Source organism: Buteo buteo, chromosome Z, assembly GCF_964188355.1.
Source record: "Buteo buteo chromosome Z, bButBut1.hap1.1, whole genome shotgun sequence".
Lineage (NCBI taxonomy): Eukaryota > Metazoa > Chordata > Aves > Accipitriformes > Accipitridae > Buteo > Buteo buteo.
This window is the reverse complement of record NC_134204.1, coordinates 44,849,031-44,871,826: the sequence shown is the minus strand read 5'-3', so window position 1 is coordinate 44,871,826 and position 22,796 is coordinate 44,849,031. Positions and strand designations below refer to the sequence as shown.

The 22,796-nt window shown below is 41.9% G+C and overlaps 1 protein-coding gene across 1 annotated transcript in view; it reads left to right on the top strand.

The window, feature by feature from the left end:
• The first annotated feature begins 583 nt into the window (after positions 1-583).
• The window catches only part of FRMD3 (FERM domain containing 3), a 148,062-nt gene continuing 125,849 nt past the window's right edge, over positions 584-22,796 (top strand). Inside the window, exon 1 of the mRNA XM_075020326.1 lies at positions 584-682. Within this exon, the coding sequence (XP_074876427.1) occupies positions 584-682 (99 nt within the window). The remainder of the gene's footprint in view (positions 683-22,796) is intronic.

Sequence of the window (22,796 nt, the reverse complement as noted above, 5' to 3'; positions counted from 1 at the left end):
CACGCGAGCAGCAGTCGCTCAGGTCCACTCAAAACCAGGCGAAGCACGCCCGTGGCGGGGTAGGCGAACAAACGCGCCGACCCTTTCCCTCTCGGGGCTGCCTTTTTTTACCCCCGCCCGACGGAGCGGCGCCTCGCAGAGGAGCCCCGCCGGGCTCGGTGGGGCGGAGGAGCGGGTGAGGGCGGAGAGGTGCCCCCCGGACCGTGTCCTGCCGTGCCGTGCCGTGCCGGGGGCGGGCGCAGGAGGATGCTGAGGCGGGCGAGCGGAGCGCAGCCTGACGCAGCGGCGGCCCCAGCCGCGGCGGGCAGGCGGATGGCGGGCGGCGGCGGCGGAGCGCCGCGGGGCTGAGGGGCGGCGCCGCCGCCGTGCCGCGCCGTACCGTACCGTACCGTGCCGTGCCGTGCCGTGCCGTACTGTACTGTACCGCACCGCACCGCACCGCGCCGTACCGTACCGTACCGCGCCGCGCCGTGCCGTGCTGCGGTCGGCCGGGCGCCGCTGCAGGCTGGCCCCCTGCGGCTGCCTGCGGGGCGGCGGCGGCGGCGGCGGCGGCGGCGGCGGCGGCGGCGGGTGGGCTGCCGGGATGATCCGGTTCCGGAGCTCCAGCATCAGGTCGCTGAGCCCGGAGATGAAATGCACCGTGCGGCTGCTGGACGACTCCGAGATCTCCTGCCACATCCAGGTGCCGGCGGGGAGAAGGGCGGCGGCGGCGGCTCGGCGGGCAGCGACACCCCGGCCCGGGGGCGCAGAGCCGGGCCGGGACTCGGGCGGCGGCTCCCCGGCGCGGAGCCGGCCGCAGGGCCCGGGCGGCGGCTCGGCGCGGCCGCGGCGGCAGCTTCCCCGCACGCCCCGTTCCCCTGCGCGGGGCTCCGCGCACCTGCGGCGCGGGCAGCCGCGGCTTCTCCGCCGCCTCCCGGCGCTGCGCCACGGCACGGCACGGCACGGCACGGCACGGCACGGAGCCCGCCCGGCCGCTGCCGGAGCCGCCGGGACGGCCGTGCTCCGGCACCCCCCGGCGCGGCATTCCCGCGGGCAGGAGGAGCCCGCTGGGCTGCGGCGGCCCGGGCGAGGAGGGGGGACCCCGGCGGCGCCTTCCCCGTCCCGCGGCGCGGTGGCGGAGCGCCCCGGCGGGCACTTCTTGCTGCGGAGATGGTGTGCGGGGGGGGACCTGCTCCCCAGTGCCGGGGAAGCCCTGCCTTGGGAGCAGGTGTCGGGAAACGCCGTGACCGAGAGAGCGGGCAGAGTGCAACGTGAGGTGCTGCTCCCCCTTCCTCCTCGTTTAAGGCAAAAGATAACTTGCAGAGGGGTTTTCAGCGACAGTAGTTGTGCAGTTGGAAAGAAAGCAACTTTGCTGTGGTCCCTCTTCCCAAACGCTTAGTCCCGTTTTATTCCTTCAGGTAATAAGGAGGCGAAGAGTAAGGAGACTGTGAATTTCTGGTGGAGCGGCAGTGCTTGTAGTGTGTGAAAGCAGGGCTATTTTAGGTGTCCTAACAAGACCCAAACTCTAACGTGTTATGGAAGTCCCACAGATTCTTAAACCGCAAGCGTTAGAAACCAAGTTACTCTGTTTGAAATTTCCATGGCATTCGTAGAGTCGCTGAGATGAACTTGGCATCCAGATCCAAAGGTGTGAGCGGTCTTCTAGGAAGTTGTTTGTCGCTCACAGTCAGCGTTTCTGTCTCTCTGGTAGTATGAAATATCCACAGCTTTGAATCAAGTTCGTGGTCTTGTACAAAGACCAGCTATGGCTGAAAAAATCAAGTGCCGTGAGTTGCAAGCTGCATTTTTGCTTGGACCAAATTCTTTTTTTTTTTATTAGTTCCAATGGAGCCATTTAATACTAGAATAGATTAGAATAGTTTCAGTTCGAAGGGATCTACAACGGTCATCTACTCTGACTGCCTGGCCACTTCAGGGCTGACCAAAAGTTAAAGCCTGGTATTAAGGGCATTGTCCAAATGCCTCTTTTTAAGGCACTGACAGGCATGGGGCATCGACCACCTCTCTAGGAAGCCTGTTCCAGTGTTTGACCACCCTCTAGGTAAAGAAATGCTTCCTAATATCCAGTGTAAGCCTCCCCTGGCGCAGCTTTGAGCCATTCCCATGGATGCTGTCGCTGGGTACCAGGGAGAAGAGCTCAGCAGCTCCCTCTGGACTTCCCCTCCTCAGGAAGCTGCAGAGAGCAACGAGGTCGCCCCTCAGCCACCTTCTCTCCAAACTAGACAAACCCAGAGTCCTCAGCCGCTCCTCACAGAACATGCCTTCCAGCCCCTTTACTGGCTTTGTTGCCCTTCTCTGGATGCATTCAAGGATGTTAACATCCTTCTTAAACTGTGGGGCCCAGAACTGCACACAGTACTCCAGGTGAGGCCGCACCATCGCTAAATACAGCGGGATAATCACCTCTTTTGACTGGCTGGTCATGCTGTGTTTGATGCACCCCAGGATGCGGTTTGCCCTCCTGGCTGCCAGGGCACACTGCTGACTCACATCGAGCCTGCTGTCCACCAGCAGCCCCAGATCCCTTTCTGCAGGGCTGCTCTCCAGCCACTCCTCTCCCAGTTTGTCCCTGTGTACTAGTTGCACTCAAACAGCATGTAGCCTGGAAGTAACAGGAAATCACTGAAACATCTTGTACCTGTATCATTGTAGTGCTCTTGTTAATGAATAGCGTGGTTATGAGATCATAGCTTTAATGGGTAAGAAGCAGAATGGCCTTCAGAGTCTTGGAGCTTAATGCAAGCTTTGCATAACTTACTGGCATCTTTAAAAATTAGTCTCTTTAAACAGTGATGAATTTAAAGTCAGAATCTGAGATGGTATCATTACAGCTCTGTAGATTTATAGTGCTCAACACATTTACACATACCAAGTATGCCCTTTGATGCCCACAGGGTAGAAAAAAATCAGTCATTACTTTAGGTGTTACATTGTGCAAGGTGAGGTAATGAGCTCAGAACCAGTTGAATCATATTGCATCCCTGTGGCTCATTCCACATGTAATATATGCAGGAGGAAGGTGTTTTACACCACAGTTGAAAATTCGAAGGGTAATCCCGAAAAGTTCTAAGGGTAATCCTGAAAATTGAATTCTATTATAAACTTATCTAGAGCTTGCCTTCCTGAGTCGGCACACTGACCAAAAATATTTAAAAAGTGGGAATGGCTCCTGGTTTTTTTTCCCTAGGATTTTTAGGTACTGAAATTCTAAACATGTAAATGCAGATTGTGGTATGAGGAACTACTTTGCTCTTGGTCACTTCAGCAGAAACATGCAATTAATGATGACTTTTCATAGTTCTGACTTACCTTTCACTCTTTCCTGTGCCATACACTTCGAACTGCTTAATCCTATCTATAGATAGCTATCTCTTACCTGCCACTCTACATAGAGGAGATATAATTTAGTTGTATAATTTGTCTTCTTGTATTTGTGTAGCTGTTAAGACACTAGACTAACAAATCCCAAACCACTCGACTTTTTGTCTTTAGCCTCTTGATCAGATGTGTATTTGAACTCCCTAATGTGGACAAAACTTGCTAGGAGCTTCCACAATGCTGCAATCTTATTTTTGAGCGGAAAAACCAAAAGTTGCTAGTTGTATATATGCTTATTGATGCATATTCAGCACAACAGAATAGCCCAGATGAAGTGCTGCTGGGTTAACAGCAGAGATGCCGGGGTTGTGCCAGCTGGAACATGTTGGACAGCTGTGTTTTGGTCATTAAGAGGATAAGAAAGCCTAATTCTACAACACCGAGAAATGCCAAGAGAGTCTCTTAAGGACACGGCATGCAGTAAGGAAGGGCGATGACTGAAATTCTAGCTGTGGATTTTTAGGGGGAAAGGAGGGGAGATATGCAGCTAGTGTGGATGCTGATGTATGTAGCTGATGATGTGCTGCATTTTAGCACACTGTTTTGCCAAACCCTACTTTTTCAAGTATATCTTTCCAGCAGTTGGCTTGTGGACGTGGGCTAGTATCAGAAGGCCCCAGTATCAACTCAGTGCAGAGATGTCTGCTAATTAAAACCTTTGTGGATGCACTGTAGATCTTTGGCCCTACAAATTGTGCAATCAGAATTGTGTGTTACTCAGCTGAAACATTGGGAGGTAGTGTTAAGAAAAGTAAGCAGGAGCAGATGTATTTAGGTGCTGCATGTATATGTGTATTTTTTTTTTCTCCCTGTGTAAATTTCATAGTGTTTAGGTAGGAAAATAAAATAAATTTTTCTTTTTACTATTAAAGTAGAGCAGTGTTTCAGCAAGCCAACAGGCTAATAGAACCTGCTTTTGGAAATTACATTTTATAGCAAACAGTCTAGTGACAGCCTATGGGGTAGTGTGGGGAGAATCAGAGATGAATCATACATTTGCAGACTCCAGCCAACTAGTTATCGAGCTGTGCAGCTGCCATGTAGGTCACCAAGTTGCTCAAGGCTAGGTTTGCAGCTCAAAGGTCGGGATTCAGTGTGTCGTCCTCCTCATCTGAGAGACTTCGTGACTGCGAATTAGCCGAAGTGGTGACAGGCACAGGAAAGGTCTGGGGCCTGAGGGACGCTTAACTGATTCTTGTGAAGACATTTATTTTCCCATGTTTTTTGTTTGTTTGTGAAGCCTCTCCGGGACCTGTATGTCGGGCAGTCTTACAGCAGCAGTAGGGTGAAGTTGTAGTGGCACAGCTGAAATGGAGAGGTTATGAAAAACAGCCTGAAGGGCTAGTGGCCACTGTCTGTTTCCATGTGCAAGAGAGAGAGGTGACCTGCTTGTGCAGCCTGCCTGATAAAGCACAAAACCAAGGCTTGAAAGAGGGCAGTAGGGGAAGTAGGTCTTCAAAACTATTGGAAAGGTGTCGGGAGCAGCAGGAAGACCTCCTTTCTGGAGGTACTAATGAGATACTTATTTTCTGAGTCATTGACATAACGAGCACTTTACTCCCATTTTTGCAGGCTTCATGCAATAACTTCACGCATCTAATTAACCTTTTAGTAACAATAGCCTAAACATCTTAAATTGTAAGGATTTTTTTTTTTTTCCTGGCTTATTCTGTTTATTTCAGTCAGTAGAGTTAACTGTCAAGGTCCTGTTATGGTAGACTGTTATTAAATATGTAAGTACACCTTGGGTTCAGTGGTGCCACTGGCATGCTTTAAATAAGGCATGGGCTTCAGTATACCTCGCTTAACTGAAGGGACTACTGCTAATGTTCCTTTAATTTAAAAAAACCCATGAGTAAGCGTGTATTAGTAACCATTATAACTCTACATTTATTTCTCTACATGAGGTTAATACAAAATTATAAGTTCACTCTGGAAAAATGCTACATTTAATGTATTACTGAAGTTTTAAATTAATAAAAGTTTTACTTTACTCCTTGAGCTGTTCAGGTCCAGCTGTGCAAAACTGGAGATAAGATTGGCAAGAATGAGACTTTTCTCTCAGCTGGAGCTTATTATTGTGTGAGAGTGGTAGTGAACTTTTCTGTTTGTGTGTTTATTTGTAGAAATACTGTATGACTGCATCTTCTTGTGTCTCAGCCCATAGGTAAAATTGCATAGTAACGGGGCTTTGATAATGACACAGGTTTTGCTTTGTATGAGCTTTCCCAAACAAAAATCTGTATAGATAGCCCCCAAAATATCACCTGGCTACACTACCAATTTTTTTTTTTAAATATATCTAAATGATTATTTGTTTGTTGTTTATAAGAACAAACTTGAATTTCTGTGTGTGTCCAGCTTCTGAGCAAGGAGAAGGCATAATTTTTAAAAACTGGCTTAGAAATCAGGAAGAAAACAAGCAGAGCAAAGCTTTGGTTTACTCATGATGTGTTCTTAGACCTTTTATGGGGTTTTTGCATAAGTAAAAATGGGGGTGACAAAATCTGAGAAGGCTCATTTCTTTCTGACACTGATGGTCCAATAGCATAAAATGGCCTTGTGCCTTTTTAATCTTAATTCAGGAGCAGTTTCTGTGCAGTTTGAATACTTGTTCTGGTTTTGGCTGGGACAGAGTTAATTTTCTTCCTGGTAGCCGATATAGTGCTGTGTTTTTGGATTTAGTGTGAGAATAATGTTGATGATGCTCTGATGTTTTCAGTTGCTGCTCAGTAGTGTTTAGTCTAAAGTCAAGGATTTTTCAGCTTCTCAAGCCCAGCCAGCAAGAAAGCTGGAGGGGCACAAGAAGTTGGCACAGGACACAGCCAGGGCAGCTGACCCAAATTGGCCAAAGGAATATTCCATACCATATGGTGTCATGACCAGTATATAAACTGGGGAGAAAGCTGGCCGGGGACTGCTGCTTAGGGACTGACGGGGCACTGGTTGGTGAATGGTCAGTGATTGCATTGTACATCACTTGTTTTGTATATTCTAATTCTTTTATTATTATTATTACCATTGTTATTATTTTATTCCTTTTCTGTCCTGTTGAATTGTCTTTATCTCAACACATGAGTTTTCTCACTTCTGCTCTTCTGATTCTCTCCCCAGTCCCACTGGTGGGGGGAAGGGGAGTGAATGAGGGGCTGTGTGGTGCTTGGTTGCCAGCTGGGGTTAAACCACGTTGGGCACCGCAAAGGACTGTTGTGGTTTAACCCCAGCCAGCAACTAAGCACCGCACAGTCCCTTGCTCACTTCCCCCACCCCTACCAGTGGGATGGGGGAGAGAATTGGAAGAGCAAAAGTGAAAAAACTCATGGGTTGAGATAAAGACAGTTTAATAGCTAAAGCAAAAGCCGTGCGCACAAGCAAAGCAAAACAAGAAATTCATTCACCACTTCCCATCAGCAGGCAGGGGTTCAGCCATCTCCAGGAAAGCAGGGCTCCAGCACGTGTGGCAGTTACTTGGACAAACACCATCACTTTGAATATCCTCCCTTCCTTCTTCTTCCCCCAGCTTTATATGCTGAGCATGACGCTGCATGGTCTGGAATATCCCTTTGGTCAGTTGGGGTCAGCTGTCCTTGCTGTGTCCCCTCCCAACTTCTTGTGCACCCCCAGCCTCCTTGCTGGTGGGGTGGGGTGAGGAGCAGAAAAGGCCTGACTCTGTATAAACACTGCTCAGCAGAAACTAAATCATCCTTGTGTTATCAACACTGTTTCAGCACAAATCCAAAACGTCGCCCCATACCAGCTACTATGGAGAAAATTAACTCTACCCCAGCCAAAACCAGGACAATACTGCTGCCTTTAGTTTGGCTAATGATTTACTAGCTTGACTTCTTCTTTTCCTTTTAAATGTGACATACACTGTCCTGTCTAATTCTTTTTGTAGCACGTTTATGACTGCAAACTTGCCTTCTTGCATAATATTTTCTGCTTGGTCTGTGTCTTGCAGGCAGATGCTACATTTAATAGAAATCTGCTAACCAAAGGACTCTCTTTAAAATTCCCATTCCTCAGTAACGTGTAAAAACCAAAACAACATGCTGAAGCAGGCTGTGAGGTAAAAGGAGTACTGACCATGAATCTCACTGTAAAGATATGCTGAATGCCAATGATTTGGAAAAATAAGTGCAAAAGGGAAGGCAGCATGAGAATGAAAAGAGCAGAAAGGCTGGAGATGAGGAGAAGGCAGAGAACCATAGCTGTGGAAAGGGAAAGGTTAAGGGATTATGTAGACAGCAGGCAGGAGATTTAGTGAATTTATATTTATCCTGTAAGCGATGTCAGAACCGTAACCAGCAAGTGCCTTGAGCTGCTGGGATGATGCTATGATGCTTCAAAATAGTAAGACGAGATAAGGAAGGCAATGCAAGTTAGGATGGTTTCTGTGCCATGTTCTGTTGACACATTTTAGAAACTGCGTACTAGGGCTTTTATTCCTAACTTCATGCTTGAGCCTCTAATTGTACAGTTACAACAGGTACTCTTGGTGAGAGTCGCACATGAGAAGCCTCTCTAATTAAGCTAAGCCTGTGGGTTAAAGGTACCTCTGTTATCAATTCATGTGTTTGATTAAATTTGCAGTAACATGTTTTCTTTTTAATAGCAGTTACAGATATGCTCTTAGCTCTTTCCAAGCCTCAAAAAGAAACAAGGAGTAGAAACTGCTACTAGAAAGTTACTAGGGTGTTGGGAGTTCTCATTACAAATTAAGAAATTAATTGCCTTGATGGATTTTGGTAAGTGTTTGTGAAGCTCAGTATTTGCTTAACATTGGTTTCTGTACCTCTGGTAGGGGAAAGGCACATATCTATGTGTAATACTTATATGCTGCTACCAATTCACAAACTTACTTGTTCTTTCTTGTTATCCTTAAATGAAAATACTTACAAAGTTGGCTTATGCAGGATTTTATCCCATATATACTAAACTGCAGCTGAACTGCTTTTGTGTTGGATAAAGCTTATTAATGATGTTGAATTTTTTTTTTCCTACCCTCGGTGTTGTCTGATTAATGAACAAAATCTGAAAATTCTCTATCCTAAAGACAATGATCTTGCCTTTCATTTTCACTGTGTATTTACTGTGTATTGCAATTGGCATTGTAATTCATGTTTTGATTACTAGTAAACAAAGGCAAGGGAACTTAGATGTGTGCTTAAGGACTTGCCTTATCCAGGGTTGAAGGTGAACATGTGTTTCAGTAAACACAAACAGTCTAGATGATAAGTATTTTAATATATTGGTAAGGCCTGGTGCTGCAGCGTGGAGAAAAAAATATGAAAAATGTGGGTATCTTTAGACAAAGTTAGCTAGTTAACAAGGACAAGCTAAAAGAACAGTTACTGATATAAAATGTAAGTATAATTTTTTCACTTTTACCCACCTTTCATTTTTCTTACAGCTTTGAATAAAAAGTTTTACATTCTTTGTTGTCATGCATGTTTGGACACTGGCTGAACAGTAGGGGTGGAGCTGTAGTAATAATAAAAGGCAACTGGAAAATCAATAATACAATGCAGCACAGCTTAGATCTCCAAACTGCAAATCATCAGTTTGATCCCGTGAGGTGGAAGGTGGCTCCTGTGAGATACAAGGTGCTTTCTGCTTGCAGAAACTTAATACACTCTTTAGTCTTGAAAGGGCTTTTGGCACCTGATGAGGCTTAGTCTTCTCACGCCTTGAGATGCTCTCGTCTGTCTAGGCATTTTCAGTGCACTGATACAGATCTAATATAGGAGGCAGCTGAGAAGCGATCATTTAGCAGAATTAACCGACCTAAGATTAGAGCCAAAATGAATTATTGATGAGGAAGTACTGTATTTTCAGTTTTTTGTTGTATTTGCCTATGTTGAATTTTCTGTATAGGTCAGGAATGATTTAATAATGTATATCAATGCTTCTGAAATTACCTTTAACAAAAGAAGGGATTAGTGCCTTTTCTATGAGAAGGTGAAATAGGGAGTCTGGATTTTGCCTGTATGGTTGTTGCTGGTCCCCTGGAACAGATGGTATATTAAAAACTCAAGGTGTAAACACTTAGTTTAAAGAATAGGAGAAATGGCAGCTTGTTTTTCTCTTCTCCTTCAAAAAAGGAAGGTGGGTTGGGAGGACTGGAGACTGACTTTTCTGTGACAAAATGCTTGTTTTCTGTATCACAGGTCTCTGTCCTTCTGGGTATTTTGGCTTATTAAATCAAACATATTGAAAATGGCTCTCTTTACCTTCTTATTTTCTCTCTCTTTTTGCACACCCCCTTCACTCCCCAGTGTGGATAGTATCAACCTGTTGGCAAGGTTCGTAACATCCAGATAATCTTTCTCTGCTTTTCCTGTTAAAGCCAAGCTGTCACCAGATGACTTCTGCTGTGTCTTTCCCTGCTGCATATGGAAAATATCTCCTCATAGTTCTTCCTTCAGCTGAGGCTTCTTGTCTGTTCCTTTATTCTTTGTTTGCTTAAATACAGCCTCATTTTAATCCATAGCCTTGCTTTCTTGGAGACCCTTTCTAGACCTTATAAATCATCTTTTTGTTCCTATCAGATTACCTTGTTCTCACTCTGTTTTAATTCCTTGCCTGATAGTGAAAACACAATTCTAATAATCCATCAGTAATTAAATTAATACTAAATCTTTTTTCTTTCTGGAATAAAACTAAAAAAAACAAACAAAAAAACAACCAAAGAAAAAACCCCAAACACTCTTTTCTTCCATCACTCCTCCACCGTCAGTTTATTTTATCCTTTCCAGCTACAGGCATTCAGTTCATAGAAGTGTTCCTCTTTTCCTCTTTTTAGGGTTTAACATGCTGGTTTTGATGGAGGTGTGTTGATAATCAGCTCTTGCCATTTCACTGTGCTGTCAAGATAGATACTGTTCTCCAGCTCACAGTTAATTATGGCTGTAGTAGGCCAAGTGTGAATAGTAATCATCCTATTCATGGTTGCTGTTCGTGGGAGTTTCTGAGAAACTCGATTAAGGAGGACCCAGGGATGAAGACTGAACGTTGATGCTCTAGTAACAGTTACATTTAGAGGAAAAGTTTCCCCTGACTAAGAGTAATGCTGGAAACTTGAGATAAAATGTGTCATATCAATGTGTATAAGGTTAAGTACGTGTATAAAATTTCTCAAGGTTGCTCACAGCCAGAAATGAGAAGGTATGGGCTATATACCACGAGTTCTTTTTCAGCAGAAGGGTTTGCAAACAGAAATAACTCCTGCAATAATTGGAAATCTGGCCATTCAAGATAGATGCAGTAAGAAGCATAAGTATCAAGTGGTTGTAAAATGATTGCTCTTTAAAGGCTTCCTTTGGAAAAACATAAAATGAGCCAACATCTTCATTAAAAACACTTGTAATTTTTCCCTTGTTTACTTAAACCCCAGGAAGGAGTCAACAACCTGGATTGAAGACATGCTTTGCTCCTTGCAAACATACTATCTCACAATGATATTTTCCCCGTAGCAACTCTCTTTGGAAGATAATTGTGCTTTAAAAAACACTCCAAGAATCAAGATTTGCACTTGGCCATTTTTTGTCCTGATGTTGTAATGTGTAAACTTACTATAAAAGGGCATGTGTTGCAAAGATAGCTTTGTGTATCTCTGACAACACGCGTAAAACCTTTTTCATACAGTCAGTCTGTACACCCATTTTTTTTGGTCTTTCATGTAACTGCAACAAAAGCAAAAAAAGAAATGGGATTGCAAAATGCAAACAAACAAACAATCCCCTCATCGCCCATACCCAAACAGGAGAATTTATTACAGGACTTACTAATTTATTAAATATAAAGAGACCAAAAAGCAGTCACAAACAATTTCAAGTTAATGGTGAAAACCTGTGGAAATTGATGCATAAAGTTCAGACTGTAATGGTGTACTTGTAATTGTTTCCATGCATGGAGGCTGTCAGACGTTTTTGTCTCCAAGACAGAATGTCTGCATGTGAACTGTCTTTTGGGAATGGATCCTGGACCCTTCTATCTGCCAGGCGATGCCTGGGAACTGGTCTGCAAGAATGCTAATTGGCACAGACCAGATTTTTGTCAGGCAATGCCCTAATAGTTTGCGAGCGTGGGTGGTGGCTTTCAACGCCCCAAAATGCTTGGAGTGTTTTAGTAGTTTTAGTATAGATGCAATCTCAGTTTTCAAAACAAAAAAGAAAAGAAGAAAAATGATTTTGTGAATGACTAAAGATATATTATATAGTTCTGATACTAAAACATGTGAAATGGTAACTGTGTTCATAACACTGTCCTTCTAAGTGGAAAATATCTTAAGTATTGTGTAAAGCAACTTAAACAGTTGGTGGTAGTTAAACTAGGAGTAGCACTGGTTTTAGTAGGTGCTTACAAAAGAGTTGTGTTTAGGATCTATGGCTGTAATCTTGGATTTGAACCTGTAATCTCTTCCGGGATGACAGATTCTTGATTTTTTTTTTTTTTTTTTTTTTTGGAATGCTGTTAGCATAGTCTGCAGGTTCAGGACACCAGTTGGTGGTGTGTTTTTGTTTTTATTTTTACAGACACAAACTCCAAGCCCTCTAGTGGAGTGAGAAATCAGACATGGTTATTTCTTTGAACAGTAATTGCAAAATGCAGATGAGATGCTCTATGGAGTGCTATGCATGCCACAGAGATGCTACAGAAGGTAATTCTAAACCTGTTTCTGTAGGGCTTTCAAAGACAGCTGATCCTTCACTTTCACTCTGTTACTTTAAAATTGGGTAACAAAGATAAATACTTTGCCATCAGAGAGTGACGGTTGCTCTCCTGTTAGACGGGACAGTTACCCGGGGTGCAAGTTGAACTCTTGAAGCTGTGCAGTGCCAGCTTGAATTTAGCCGACTTCAAGGATTTATCTGGAGGCATTCAGTGTGCCAACAGGTGGAGTGCACCAAATGCACAGACCCTGCTTGCTCCTGCTCTGTGTAAATTTTTTTTAGCTCCATCCTGGGACAAGGAAGGAAACAGCAGAGGCTTTTACAGACGGTGCCATGAGTGATTCAGCGTGCAGACTCAGCCGTTCACACAAAATCTCTCCAGCAGCTCGCAGTGCCCCTGCCAGTTGCTAGGTGCAGATCCAGGCAGGCTTTTCTGTTTTGACTGGAGAATCCACTCACATTGCCAGGATTTTTGGATTAGTTTTCTCATACGGTCTGGCAGTTAGTACTTTACAGCCACCAGAACAGAGAAGACTTGAGCAGGAATCTTCAGTCCCCAAACCAAATGATGCTGCTGGCTCGTGGGCATGAAAAAGCCAAGAGAGCGGCACATCTAAGCGAAAGGCGAACAATAATCTACACAGTTTCAGGACGTGTTCAAGACAATGCTGGTTATTTTTTGTGCATGGATTACATGCACCAAATAAGTAGCAATTTTCATCCTGTAGCTTCTTGAGAATCAGAGGCTGGTTTGTATCTTGCCCTGAAGAGTTTATGGTGTAATTTCAGGGAAAACACAGTAAGAGAATGCTTAATTCATGTTGTGATGATGAGACCGCACAAAATAATTCATGTAGTTGGCCTGAGTTTTAACTTAAGTAAAAGGAGGAAAATACTACTGTAGAAGCAGGAATTCCAGGAGTTGGGTGCTGGTATGTGTGGGGAAGAGAGCAAGACTCCAGTTGTGTAGAGATTTCAGAGGTTACATGGTTCACTGCAGAGAAGGTGGCAGTATTGACTATACCCTTCCAGTGTTTGCACCTGTGTTTGTTTTATTCTGTCATTTAGAAACTCTTTCCAGTGAAAGAATACGTAGTTCATAAATCTTTGATCCCAGCTGATAAGGTAAGTTTTACTATTCTAATCTGTTTCCTTCCTTATTTTTTACTTCACATGTGCTTTAAGGTGTCAAGAGGTGAGCTCTGTTGCAGTTCGGTTTGCCATCTCCCTGCTCTGTTAAGGGCTCATGCAGCTTGTGAGGTTGGATTGGGGCAGGAGGGGAAATATGAATTCTAATTCTGCTCTGCAGACCCTTTCTGCTCTGCAGTTGCCTTTCAGCAACTTTTAGCTTACTGCCCTCTCCATTGTGGATGAAGATATCAATACTACGCCTAAACCCAGATTCCTGCGATACCCTTCTGAGGCCATCATCTAACTCACCAGGTGCATCTCTTTTTCGTTCCTTTTCATCAGTCCTCCAGACAGTTTCCAGTCCTCTTTGCAGTGCTTGTATTCATGGTACTTGTAAGTTATGATTTCTACTTTTTTTTTTTTGGAAGTGGGGCAATACACTGTGTTGGATACACAACAGAAACCTAGACCTGTTGATAGACATTATTCCCTGGTTTGCTGATTCCTGTACTTATTTCACAGAGAACGTTCAAAGAATTGTTATAGCTTCAACTAATCACTGCTTACTTTTGTCTCATTGACTTTTTGTTTTCTCCCAAGGTGCTTTTTTCAGTCATCATTTTGATGATGATCTGAAGTTAGTCTTTGGACAGTGATTACCAGAAGTACTGGTTTTTGAAGTTTCATGCTATATTTTGGTGTTTGGTTCCCCACCCTGTCCCCTCACCCCCTTTTTTGTGTGTGTGTGAGTCATCTTTTGTAGTTTACTGGCTCAGTGAATTATTGTGACTCACTTGTTATAATTTTTTTGTTCTTGCTAACATACTCTGCACAGAGTAATGTGTATCTGTTAGTTTGTATACATCCTGTAACTTACCTGTAATGGTCTGTATAGTTGTAAGGCTTCTACAGTATCCTAATTGTTTCTATGTCTTTGTTTTGCTAACTGCAGTTTATAATGATCCGGTTTTATAACAATCACGTTGTACCTTAGGATCTTTGGTTTCTTCACCTTCTTGCTCATTAACTAATTCATTCTTACCAATTCAATTTCTTTTCATTGATTTAAAAATCAGAAATATCTTTATTTTCATGCTCTACTAGGCTGACTCCTCTCACTCATATTACATTTTTTTCTGACTTTCCCAGAGCCTTAATGGAATTTACGTATTTTGAAATTGAGTTCCAGCAGTTTTAGTCTTTATAGTACAGATTTTTGCCCATTCTTTACATTTGAACTGTTATGTGAAATCCTGAATGATACTAGGGTGGTTCAGGAATAATGGAAATGTTTCTGTGTCTTCTGGTGGCTTTCATATAGCATGAGGAAACAAATAGTTTTTGAAAACTAAACCTCCCTTCATCCCTAGGTGAATTTTCTGTTAAAGTTCTTAGCACTGCTAACATACTCTTCTGTATGAACATTCTGTATGAACATTCGCATCTTTTAATTTTTTTTTTTTTTTGGTGCTAGAATTTATTTAGACATCCTGTCTCATTTACAGGAAATGATACATAGTTTTCTTTCATGAGGTGATAAATAGTTCAGTGGATATCTCACGTGCTGAAAAAATAGACACAAACTGAATGTTTTTTTATTCACAGCTCCACCATCTGTCTTTTTACAGTTCTTTTTTACTCTGTGAATATTTATGCTGTTTTTGCTTTGTGATGAGGGCTATCATTGTAGTCCAAAAGTTGTATTTCCTTTTCAGTTTTTCCATATATAGCCATTATTCTGAGGATGGAAGAACTTTTGTTGCATTTGATGCATTTCCATTAACTTGCTTTTAAGTGCTCTGGCTAGCTGTATCTTTTATTGGTTAGGAAATAAAAGGGAAGACGCAGATGTGGATTTAGATGCCTTCCCTTCCTTTCTTCTCCTCACCATCCACAGGTGGAGCTTTTGGTCATTTTGAGGGCACTCATTTCTAATAGCAGTTTTGGTGCCCTCTTTCTGCTTAGCCAAGATGTGCTCCAGTGGTACTCCAAGAAAGATGAAGACTCTACCAGGTCTTGGCAGGTACGGCCCAAGACGTAATACATTCTTCTTGATGTCCAGGAAGGTTGCTAGTTATGCCTGTGATGTCCTTGCTCCTCTCCTGCCCCAAACTGACCTCTGTGGTTTTCTTACTTGCTGCCTGTCTCAGTATTTCTAGTATTATTTGTATTACCCTTTTTCTCTATGAAGCAAACCTCTTTGTTTTCAGTCTTGGCCACACAGGTAATCTGTTGAGGAAGGAACTTCTTTTTTCTGTTCACTGCATCAAAGTGGTTTTTTCCCCCCCTCTCCTAATTTCCATTTTTTTTAAAGAACAAGCAGGTAGGCATGGTGACATGTAAATCCTTTTTGAAATTCCTAATTTGCTGATTTGACAGTGTTCAGAGAAGACAAGAGCTATGTTCATGGTGAACCTGCAGAGCTGTTTTGTGCCCTACATAATGTTTGGCACTTCTCTGAGAGATACAGAAGGAATTGCATTTTCTAACCTCTCTTTGCCTCCTCTGTCTCCGGAGGATTCACTGCTTACGTAGAAACCAAAATGTTTGCTTGAGGAGGATTCTGAGTGTTTTATTCTGCAGGCTGAATGATGAAGAAAGGTTATGAATCCAGGGGGAAGCCAGTTTAGCAAATTCTGCTTTCTGATTGTGTCCATACAGATTTTATATTGCTTTGTAATTAAAATTGGATCTGCTTCTACAGCTTATTGTTTTTCTCATTTTGAACTATGTAGCCTTTCCCATGCATTCCTGAAATAGAACAGCCAAATGTATGCTTAAAAAAGGAGGGAAATAAAAGGGAAAGTACTGTCCTCCCAAAGGTGCACTGGGATTCCTGTAGCAGTATTTCTTTGCAGAAATATCATGCGCTGAGTTTTCTTGCTGAGAGGTTTCTGCTTTATGAACAAGATAATTGTATATTTCTGTTCAAAGTAAACATCATTCTGACACGTTTCATGACCGCAAGATATTTTATGCACTCACTGGAATAAACAACGCACAGGGATGTCTCAGGCACTTTGTCAATGGATAATGCTGTGCCTGCTTTTACACATCTTTCAGCTAAATCAGAGATCAAAACTGAACTCCAGCACTTGAGGGCATGTGGGGAGGATTTTTGACACTCTGGAGGAAAGCGAGTCTATAAAGCCTTAATGATTGCTCCTTCATCTATGCAGATTCACTTTAACTGGTGCCAGATCTGCTGTAATATTAATGGCCCAAATGTATCAGAGCGTATGCTGGTAGTCTAATTTTGTTTTTTATGTAGGGAGACCACAAATGGTGAAGGTTGCATATAAGGATGTGAACTATGACTACAAATTTGGCATGTAACATGCTTTCTGTTAAGTGAATGAAAAATATTTAAAACTCTGATTTTTGTGCACTAGGCACATCCCATGGCTTAGCTGCTGTCAGAAATTTTATTAAGCATATTCTGGAACAGTTCCCTGACAGTGAGGCAATTAATAAAACGTTGCAAGATATAATGGTAAAGTTGTATGTTGAGCGACTGCCTTCATCCCCAAGAGAATATGAGAGTGCCTAGAGGTACAAATCGTCTGTTACTTTCCATCCATCTTGGTCTGTGTGGTTTGGAGTTTTGGTGAAGTGTTTGGCAGTCAGAGCACAGCAGTAGTTGGTGAAAAATTAAACAGGGGTAATACAAATGTTTAGCTGGACTGAGCAGTAGTGGAGTTCAGGTTTACTGATTTACAATATGGGTTTGAAAATGCCTGAATAGGGGCTGCAGTGACCCATGGTCGTAGTCAGGGCTGCTCCTGGGAAATGGGCTGGCTGATGCTGTCCAGTGCCTCAAGGAAATAAGAGATGCTTTCCATGACTTTTTGTGGTCACAGTGGGACCACTCATCCCCAAATGTCTACTTATAAGTGTTCCTATGGGGCACACAGAGAGGTGTATATCTGGATTTTAAAAAGCTGCTGTTGGGAGAGAAGCTGTAATGGAAATCACTGAATTTGCAGCACTTTATGAGTTCTGCAAGAATGACTACAAAATTCCCAGATCTGGGATAGTAACTCTAATGCTCTTGCCTTTGTACATGTAGATGCATTCATGTGGGAACATTATCCCTGAGATTCCTAAGCAGCATTTAGTTCCTCAGGTGACTCTGTGGGATGGAGTGTCTCGCACTGAACTGGAACTTTGCTGCGGAGCTCATGAATGAGAATGTGCTTTGCTATGTGTAGTATGGAAAAATGAATTCTCATTCATATTTATTGTCTGTCTCCTGGGCCTCTCCTGCTTTGCAGAGAGAGGAGATGGAGCGTGCATTGATCACAGCATAGCTGTAACACTTCCCAGGTTTTCAGGGTCACTGTGTCCCTCCAAAGTGCTCTGGAGAAAAGTAGCCATCCAGGCTGTCTCTACATTGATCCTGCTCCAGAGCTGGAGCGGCTTGATTGACAAATGTCTTTTTCTGCTGGGTGGCTTGGACATTGTGTTCCAGAGGGATGTTAAGCATTAAGCTTTCCTGTGTCTTGTGATTCTCACAAGCAGAGCTATGACCCTGTGCACGGCAGCGTTACTGCCAGACCTCAGGTACTCCAGGTCTTCTGAAGCATTATGTTTTTCTATGTTGTTTACAAGATAACCATTCAGGAGTACAAATAGAGAGCACAGCACAGGAAGCATTCAGAATTTCCAAAAATTACACCATATGCCTTTTAGAGGCTTATAATTTTGCGAAGGCAGAATCATGTTTCTTTCAGAGCCCATTGGTCTTCAGTGCTAGTGTTGTCACAGATTTTCAGTATATGCTTTTCTGCTTTCTTGCAAAATGGACTGATAATTTTCCTCCATGCTAGTAATTTATTTTTCTCTACCATATTACCATTTTATTTTTGCAGGATTTGCCATTTTTAAATGATAAATATGTGTTTTACAAGTTTGGGTGCTTTCATTAAGAATGTCTGCTATTTCATTTACATAATTTAAAAAACCCACACCAAACAACCAAAACTCAGATGCTTCAGTTGTCTTAGTATATCTAATGAATGCAAGGAGCTTAGAGCCAACATGCAAATGGCAGCTTGACACAGCGAGCGGAACATGTAGTGTGCATTTCCATGGGTGGTGATAGCAGTGTTTACTGTGTTATCACAGTAACATCTCAGAGCCTAAGGTATGAATAAGGACCCCATCTTGCTGTGCAAACTCAAAGTAAGATACACTTGCTAGTCATGTCTGAGGACACGGACACCCAGTGGAATAGTATGTTGTATAAATATAACAGCTTGCTGCCATGTAGATGAGAAGTCATACTTGAATCTGCATGTGCTCTTGGTTCATTGCAACCAGGAGTGAAAGCATAGCAGTCTGAAGTTTTTTTGCCAATACATTTTAATATGTTGCGGTTGGACAGTGTTCACCAAGGCAGGCAATAATCTATTAAATCTTCAAATGCAGCTGAGTTATATTCTGTGCCCACTTTCTTAAAATAAGACTGTTGCCTAGGTGGGCACAGGCAGACAAAGAAACAACAGCGGGCAGCATGATGTAGCGGTCTCTGCACACTGTCATCTTTGCCAAGAAAAGAGGGGTTTAGAAGGTTATAATGGAGTGTATTTTGTGGTCCCTCCATCCTGACAGAAGGGCTGACTTGGAAGGAAATGTAGAGTTGCTTGTTTTGGAAGTTTAATAAGTGGGCTGTGGGAGCTGAGAAGGGTGGGTGGTTGGTATCCTCTCTCACTCAGCTGGAGGGAGACAAGGAGGCCTGACGGGATGGGGTCCTGATAGGCAGGGGTGAATTACAACTGGGAACAGAGAGATGAAGAGTAGCAGGTGGAGATGACACAATCGCTGAAGGGATGCACAAAGGGATATGCTGAAGCAGTAGACCAGGGAAAACATCTTTGCATCATTATTTGGAAAGATACCAGTGGAGCAAAATGGCATTTGGCAGGCCAGAGGATATAATATTGGGATAATCATAAAACATAATCACAAAATGATGGTAATGAAATAATGTCTTGTTTTATTATAGCCTTGTCTACTTAGGGGTTAGGAGGAGTAATGATTATTTGTGATAAGAATATGATTTTTGGAGACAAAATAAGTGTGTGTTAGGAGAAGAGCAGCTTTGTCATACTTCAAAATTAACTGAGCAAGTAAGAGCTTCTTAAAAGCCTTCTTCAACAGGCCATGGGCTGTGAAGCTGGTTGCACTATGTACTAGGTGTGCTTCCAAGAAGGTAATAAATGTCTGGACACCTAGAAGTAGAACCCCATTTTCAATTAATAAATGATATTTTAATACTTCTTTGTTTTGAATTTGGCATGGAGAATCCTGAATGACATGCTAGTACCCAGTTGTGTTCTGGCAGGGTCACAGTCTTCTGGATGAAACCATCTAGATTTAGACTTGCCCTGTTTTGGGATTGTCCATAATGTTATCTACAGACTTGAAAGGCGAGTCTCAACTCTGCAGACCTTTTCAACTTCTACAAAATTGCTGTACTTTTATTCAACAGATTATGTGCACTCTGACCTTGAGTGGTATGATTTTCAGTACAATAAGCAGCTTTTAATGCTTCAAAGAATATTACACGCCTTAACAATAAAAAACAGCTGGCATCTCTAACATGAAATTTTTAATGTGAAAAACTCAGAGGTTTTAACATTGCAGGGGGTAAAAGGTAACATCGCAGTAGAGTAGAAGTACTGGTGAGCTGCTTATTGTCTTCTGGTGTAGTTTGCTGCTTTGGAGAAGAAAGTTGAGGCACTAGGGAAAGTGAAAATCCATTTAGAAAAAATAATGTAAATGTTTCTGTTGATTACTATCAGGTATTTGACTAGATTAAATTGAATTAGACTAGATTAGTTTACTAAACTAGAATAGTTAAAATTAGACAGGCTTTTGGCATGAGGCAACCAGCTTGAATGTTAGTGATGAAAGACTGCAATGTAGGGAATGTCTGTTAGAAAATTAATAAGTTAAAGAACTTAAATACTTTTTAATGAACATTTTTCACAGTTGGCTTTTAAAGGATTGTTTAATGTGATTAAGGATTGTGTGGTGAAGAATGCCAAAAGACTGTGACTGTTGTCAATTCCTGACCAAAAATGTGAAGGGAAACCGGTTGCATGCTTATTCCATTATTCATGGACTACTCAGAGATATTAAGCGTAAGGTTTAATATGGCACACCTGAATTATGAAAGTGCTTTTCTTATTTGCACAGATTTCCCCTTAACTTTATTGGATGATCAGAAGTGAATGCAAGTGTACATAGTGCTATCCTTACTGCTGATGCCAGAGATGTAGGAGTGGGAAATGCAAATACATATACCTTCCATTACATCTAAATTTTAAAGTACTTAAAATGTTTTTTTCATCAATTATAACTAGGCTATATGACAGATTACATGTTTGTTAAGTGCAAAAAATGCATTGAACTAATGCCTTTGAATATGGAGGGACAGAATTTGGGGTACTTTAAAAGGCATTAGTGCCAGTTACATTAGCGTGTAACTAACTGGATGGATCCATGCTTGTTCAACTCCTGGCAGAATGGATTTGGAGGGAAGTTAGAAGTTATGTGTACTGCTTTACAGCTCATTTATCTTACTGTGGGAATAGGGTTATAATTTACATCAGCTTTAGGCAAAACTGTACCATGAATAATACATAAAGCCTACACAATTTTTAAAAATTTATATTAAGGTGTGTACAATGTCTATTTGTTTAACCAGTTAGTGACATCAGTTAGAAACAGATCTTTAATGCAAAACGTCATGCAGGAAATGGCTCAGTTTTCAAGTGTAAAGCACTTCAAAAACTCAGGTTGGGAAACAAAGAAGTTTGTATACAGAAATTTTATTTTGGAGAAATGGTTAGCTCTTTTTCAAAAAATCCTCCATTGTGTGTTAAGGTGAGTGGAACCAACTGAGTGGTCCCAATGCAGTCAGTGGAATCGATACAGCTGAGGATATGTGGAAGGTACATGTGTTATACATGAGTCACCTTCATTTCCTGAATCAGTGCTTGCAATCTGGAACTGCACATGCACAGTACGTAAAACCAGTTGCTCTGAAATACATGTGCTTTCTTATAATTTTGTTATGCTTACATTGACCAGGGTAATTTTCTTGCAGGCATGACTTCCTCTTGTTTTTTAAATATACTGTAAGCAGTTTCCCAGCTTGCTCTGTTGAAGTTAATAGAGAAGATGAGGGGTTTGGAATATTGTATCCAGCTCTGCTGGTATAGGTGTACTGACAGTCTTGGATTTGGGGCAAGAACAAGTTACAGCTATTACCTTCAGTACTGTTTTTCAAGAGACTGAGGATGCACTACCAAAATCACATGAACATCACAATCAGCTTTGAAAGTTAATTTTATGTAACAATTCTGAGGTTTTGTCAGACCAGATAAATAATTTGTATGAGGCTGTGTAGTTCTCATGAAGACAGTGTTTTGCAAGCACTCAGAATGCTGAGGTTGTTTGCTTTATGTACTATAATAAAGTTGATTTAGTGCCTGATGCAAAGAGTAAATGAACTGGAGTTTGCTGTGGTGATATTGTTAGGTCTATCCATGATTTTTGGGTTGCAATCAAGGAAAAAGGAAAAGTTACAAACGATCCTATTGTCATAAGAAGCCACTAATCCATGTTCTGCTTCATTTTTTTCTGCATAATATGTTAAGTATTAGATAATGTAATACCTAGTGGAATCTAAAATTTGACATGTTTATGTTTATAATGGTACCAAATAAAAAAAACCTTCCAAAATGACAAACTTTTATAAAGTTGACTTCTTTGTAATAGTATTTCTTTATCCATTATTTACAGCAATAGCTTTTCCTTGAACAATCATACAGATTGTTCAACTCAATGACTTGTACAAGCTTCAGAAACTGATGAGGAGAACTGAAGAAAGGCGGCTTTTTTCCTCTTTAGCACTGTGAATGAATTGATAACAAAAAGATACAAGCTCAGAAACATACATGAAAGTAGTACTGTATACAGTCCGTATCTCCAACTGTACATATTGCTTTCCTTTTTTTGGTAAATTGTTCTTACATCTAAACCACTTAAGTCACTTGCTGGATTCCCTTCCAATCCATAGTTTAGTTTTAAATAGTAGACATTTATTTTATTTACGTTTCAGTTGAATTCTAGTGCCCATCCCATTAGAAAAGGACAGAAACGGACTGAACTCATGCTTGGCGATACTTAATTGCTTAAATAATTATGTGTGTGTACTGAATACAATGGCATAGTTACGTTGGATAACTTTTTCAAGGATTATCAACTAAAGACAATTAATTTAAAGAAAAAAAGTGCAAATATTAAAATGGAATTATTTGTTTTGCATGTCAGTAGTTTCCTGGTTGCTATTGTAAATCCGGCATACTTGTGCAGCGGTTTTCAATGCCCACAATGGTTGCAGTGCTAGTTTGGCTTCAGGTTTTACTGGCAAAAATAAGCAAGAAAAAATCCTGACTAGTTTGGAGCTGAAGATCCGTACCTGCTACTGTAAAGTGTGCCAGACGAGGCATTTTTCTAAACATTTCCACCTTTGCAGTTTATCTTGTGAGCTGAATTCTGCCTCTAAATGCAAACTTCTGTTTGTCACTGATTGCGCAG